This window comes from Trichechus manatus, unplaced genomic scaffold (genome assembly GCF_000243295.1).
Source record: "Trichechus manatus latirostris isolate Lorelei unplaced genomic scaffold, TriManLat1.0 scaffold00015, whole genome shotgun sequence".
Lineage (NCBI taxonomy): Eukaryota > Metazoa > Chordata > Mammalia > Sirenia > Trichechidae > Trichechus > Trichechus manatus.
The window spans coordinates 4,800,272-4,805,437 of NW_004443951.1; the positions used below are offsets into that span (position 1 = coordinate 4,800,272).

Here is a 5,166-nt window from a genome sequence, read left to right on the forward strand (position 1 = left end):
TCAAAAGTAGCTTTTAGCGCTAACATATTTATTTTTAGATCTCTACTTCTGAAACCTTTTCTTCAACTATTTAACTTCAAGAAAAAGGAAAAATTGAACATTAGGAGAAATTCACACTGAAATAATTTCAGATTTGAGATTCAAAAATATGTTGTGCTTATTCTGTTTTTAAGCAGAAATATTGGTCACCAAGTAAAATATTTTGTGTGTGGGGGGGTGGGAAGAGAAAGAAAAGAATAACTGCATCATCATTAGACTATGCCTAATTTTGCAATTGGTCTGTGTTTTCTAATGTCAAGACTTAAAACATCATGAACCTTTTAGTACAGTTCTCCTTGGCAAGTGGCAAATTGCATTATGGAGAGGGTTACAGAGGAGTGAAATCACAGAAAAACATTGTCCTGTTTTGAAAAGTGTTTTAATCAGGCAAAAGAAGCATCAGGACAAACCATTTTTAAAACAAAGTCTCCAAGTTGGGTAGTAAGTGTGACAAAAGGAGAAGCGAGGAAAAAGTCAAGGAAAGATAAAATAATCGTAAGAAAGCCAAAGCTATTTTCAATTACATGTTAGAACTCATGATTTTGCAGGTGAAATTGATGTAGCTTAAATATATTCTTAATTTGTAGTAAAATTTCCGCTTATGCAGTTTCAGAAGATTTAACTAGTTGCTTAAAATATGACAAAGCTGAATTTTAACAGATGATATTAAAATAATCAGGACAGCCAATCAATTAACTGAAAAAGTAGAGGCAGTGTGGGACACCCCTCCCCACATTCACTGCTGATTCGCAGCTCCCCCCGCCCCGTTTCCCTCCATCAGGCTAACAACCTCGTTTCTCCGGTAGAGCCTGGCCAAATCGCAAGCGGTGTCCCCCTTATGGTTCCGATGCCCCACATTGCTGGCCGTGTGCTTCACAAGGAACTCCACCACCGGGAGGTGGCCTTCTTTGGCAGCCAAGTGTAAGGCCAGGTTCCCCTCATTATCCTCGATATTAACATCGGCTTGAAACTCCAGCAAAGTCTGTAATGTGTCCAGGAAACCTGCTCTGGCCGCATCGTGAATGACAGCGAAACCAGTTCGGTCTTTCAAATCGGGATTAGCACCTCTAAGTAGTAGTCTCCTGGCAATCTCGGGATTTCCAAGTTTCATAACCTAGAAAAGAAGTAAAAACGGTAGAATCCTTCAACTACTCACGCTACAGGAAAAATTTTAAATATCTTTCTGTCCTATTTATCTATTTTTGGTGAAAGGAGGTTTGGGTAAAACCCAGAGAATGGAGTTTGAAGGGCTCAGTTGCAGGAAGGAAAGTTCCAGTAGGTAAAAGTAGAAGAAAACTTCTAAAAATTGAGCTTTTATGATGGAATATCTTAAATGGCCCAAAAGTAGAATAAAATGATCAATAAAATAGAACTAGTGCAACTTGCATAAAAACCATTGGTAACTTAGTTCTCTATCTCCCATGAAGAGTTGTGTAATTTCATGAATTTATTAAAATAAAATAAGTGGAATTTGGGATTTAAATAAGTAGAGAGTCTCCTTCTGTTTGCTTATTCATGTTCATAAAATGTGCCCGGGGTATTAATTTGGGCAAATCAAATGTGAGTAAAATTTATTTTTTAAATAGCTATTGAAAAGAAATAAGGCTGGTGAGTTTCTTTTTAAACCACCATCTAGTGTAAAATCATCTAGTGTAAAAATGATCTATTAAAAATCCAAACCTGATACTTTCTTAAATGATAAATTTTTACAGTTTCCCTACAAATAGATATAGCCCCAAATTTCCAAGTGTTTATTAAAATAAGAAAACCTTTTTTTTTCTTTGCAAGTTATTGAATTTTGGCAAGTAGGTGTATTCAGTGCTTAGAATCCTTCATTTCAAATTACAAATTGTTACTGATTATCAAGTTAATAAAAAAAGCAACAGTGTTCTACATTGCTTATGATATCAATTTATCTAAAACTACGTGCATGATATGCTTTATATTAGATAGGATATGATTATTTGGCCACTGTTCTTGGAGAGAATGACAGTCATCCTATTATATTACTTACTGTTTCTCAAAATTCTAACTATCCTCCTGATTTTCAAGTGTGCAAAAGAAGAGAAAATAAGATATTTAATACGTATTTTGGGACACAGACAGCTTTGTCTTGTGGTTTGAGCCCATTTAATAATCAACTGGTGATCCCATTTTATTTCCTTTTATAGTTTTTATCAGGCATTTAGGAATAACTATTTGAAAACTGCCAACATTTTTTTTATCAGAATGTGACATTAATATTTTCCATTAACATACAAATAATTCACATTATAAAGACTTATCTACTGATTTTTAAATATATTTCACTCTACTAAGAGGTGCCTGTTAGGCCCTCATTACAATTATAAAATATCTTGTAGAACAGCATGCAAGTACAAGATACATACAATTTACTTGTGAAAAAATAGTCTCATTAGTATGCCAGACATTTTCAGTATTTTAACTGTTGTCAGTTATATTTAAGTATATTTGTAATAATCTAAACTTATAATACATGGGTTGCATAGTAGACACTCAAATGTTGGTGAAATTAAATTATAATCCATTGGAAAATACATACTGAGTTGATCTATCTCTTTAAAATGTTTATTTAAAAATAATCACAAATTAAATCATATAAAAAATATATTTCGACAAACAGTATTTTGTAAATGCAAACTATATAGGTGGCCGGGATATTAACTTTCCTCTTTGATAAAACACTGCTGACTTTTAGCCCTTCCTTTGGGGCAGTGTAAAAATGACACAATTTATTTTTCAAGAACTTCAATGAAATATTTTTTTGGTTATTAAAAATTGACACAATCTAATTTTGGCCACAATTGTCTTTAAAGATTTAGTCTCATTTAAGTACCTTGAATGGGAAAGTTAGACAGGCACCTTAGGTTTTTTGTAAAGCAAATGTACGATTAAGGCCTTTGATACCATCCTCATTGAAAAACTTAACACTAGGAAAGGGGGAAAGCTTTTGTAATTGAGTTAAATAAACATAATTATAAGAGAAAATTTGACATCTTTCTTAGAAAATAATAGTGATATTGGAAATCGTTTTGAAGGAAAGTGCTTTCTTGAGTTATGACACAACTTTAGAGTCAGATTATACATACTGAAAATAAACCTTCAGACTCCTGTTTGTGTATCTATGTGTTTCATATATGTACTAAGACTAAGCCACAGTTAAGTAGGTGTTAGTATCGTGATAAGTATGTTTAATATAAATGAGATTGCAGAGTTATATTAAAAATGTTTGTCAAAAAAAATTTTTTTTTGCAGTGTTAATCTCCCAGTCTCCTGATCGTCAAAAGCACTGTAAGATCTTATTCTAAACATGGGTAAATGACTCATTCTTTGTGAGATTTATGTAATCTTTTGAGATTTTCAATAGGTAACTTTTCAATACATTAAATTTGCGGCATTGCTATCATCACCAAACTCGTTCAAAACGAGGAGGTGGAAAAGGAAAAAAAAATTCCTTTCTCTTATTAATATACCCGCAATAACAAGATAAATAATTTAGTATCTATGCATAAGTTCCTTGATACTGAAAATTTTTAAAGGTCAGTATATTCTAATTTAAAATGTAAAGACTATATGAACTTCATCTATTAATAGTATATCTAATAGTATATCTCCTATTGCTTAAATTTCTAGTTCTTGTATCTAAAACAAAGCACTCTAAAAACCCTCTCCCTAATGAGTCTTCAAAAACAGCTTCAAGTGTTGCATTTCCAAATAAGAATAGTTCATAAGAATATTGTCAGAGCTCTGATAAAAACAACTATTTGAGACTACTTTGCCTTATTGCTGTTTCTAGCCTTGCACTAAGTTACATGATAACATTCAGAGGAGGAAAAAAAATTATCAGGTACAATACTTGGTAGTTGGAAATATTTCAATTGTTGCCTGTAAATCTAATTACTAAAAATTAGAGCATACCACTGGCATGACCGCAGAGACGAAAACACTACAGTTGAGTTCTGATTAGAAAATTCAACTTTTTATTCTTCCTCACTCCTGAATGGGTGGATGGTATTACATTAACTGTGAAATGTACATCCTGTCCCCGTGCCCAGGCCACCCATTCCAAACGAGGGAAGGTCGTTTGTCAAAACTTGAAGCATTTGAAGGAAAAACACCCTCGACAGTAGTCAATAAAATTAATGTTAAAGTCAATTATTGGGGCAAAGTACGTGAAACCACTAATAACAATGTATTTACTTCAAATAATAATCATAATAATGTGTTTACAGAGTTGTTTAAAAACAAAAAAACTAGGCGCTGCTATGACTACTTTAAAATCCCCACCGTCACAAAAACATTCCAAAAATTAAGACTAAACCTGGAACCCACTTGATACCGAGGATATTATTGTATTTGACGAGTTTGTTCAAAGTACGTCATTTTGGGGAGTTGGATCCACTTAAAGATATAAAATATGGCAACCAACTATGTTTAAAAACAGTGAAATTTTGTACCCCAACAAGCTTAAAAGCTGTCATTCTAAAAACCCGGGTCACGTAGGCAACATTGTTGACCTGTTTTCCCCACCTCTCTGGATACCAACCTGCAGCGCAGTCCTTCCAAATCCATTTTGTGCATTGACGTTTACATTATTTTGCAACAAACTAGTAAGTTGCTCTAGGTCCCCCCTGGCAGCTGCGGACGCCAACTCGTTCCCCCAAGGCTCGGCCATTCTTTAGGGTCCTGACGATCGGGAAAAGATGAATTAGTTGTTTTTCTTTCTCCCCTTTCTTTTGCTCCTAACCAGGCTGCATGATGGCATCGGAGACTGACAGAAGGACTGGGATGGTTAATCTTCTGGAGTAGAGCTTGGTAGTAAATACTAGTAAGATCTGCCTGCCAAAAGCCCGCCCCTCGATTCACACGTGATTATTCAGCAAAACTGAGCCATTGGAGAGGGGCTCCTCTCCTCGCTTTTTAGCTTAACCCCTATGAAGAATTCTGGTGATTCAACAGAGAGACACACAAACACACTTACATTCCATGTAAATTACTCTGGACGTAAGATGTAGGCAGAGCTGTCACGTACCTTCGCTACAGATCTCTGTGAGGAATGTGTGCTGAGACTTAAGGGACTAGACAGGGCAGAAAATACCGCGGAAG

At 34.6% G+C, this 5,166-nt stretch overlaps 1 protein-coding gene across 1 annotated transcript in view; it reads right to left on the reverse strand.

Annotated features, from left to right (window-relative positions):
• Positions 1 to 399: 399 nt before the first annotated feature.
• CDKN2C (cyclin dependent kinase inhibitor 2C) overlaps positions 400 to 5,166 on the reverse strand; it is a 6,100-nt gene continuing 1,333 nt past the window's right edge. Inside the window, exons 2-3 of the mRNA XM_004371754.1 lie at positions 4,607 to 4,746; positions 400 to 1,153 (exon numbers count right to left, since the gene is read on the reverse strand). Of these exons, the coding sequence (XP_004371811.1) occupies positions 776 to 1,153; positions 4,607 to 4,735 (507 nt within the window). The 5' untranslated portion in view covers positions 4,736 to 4,746 and the 3' untranslated portion in view covers positions 400 to 775. The remainder of the gene's footprint in view (positions 1,154 to 4,606; positions 4,747 to 5,166) is intronic.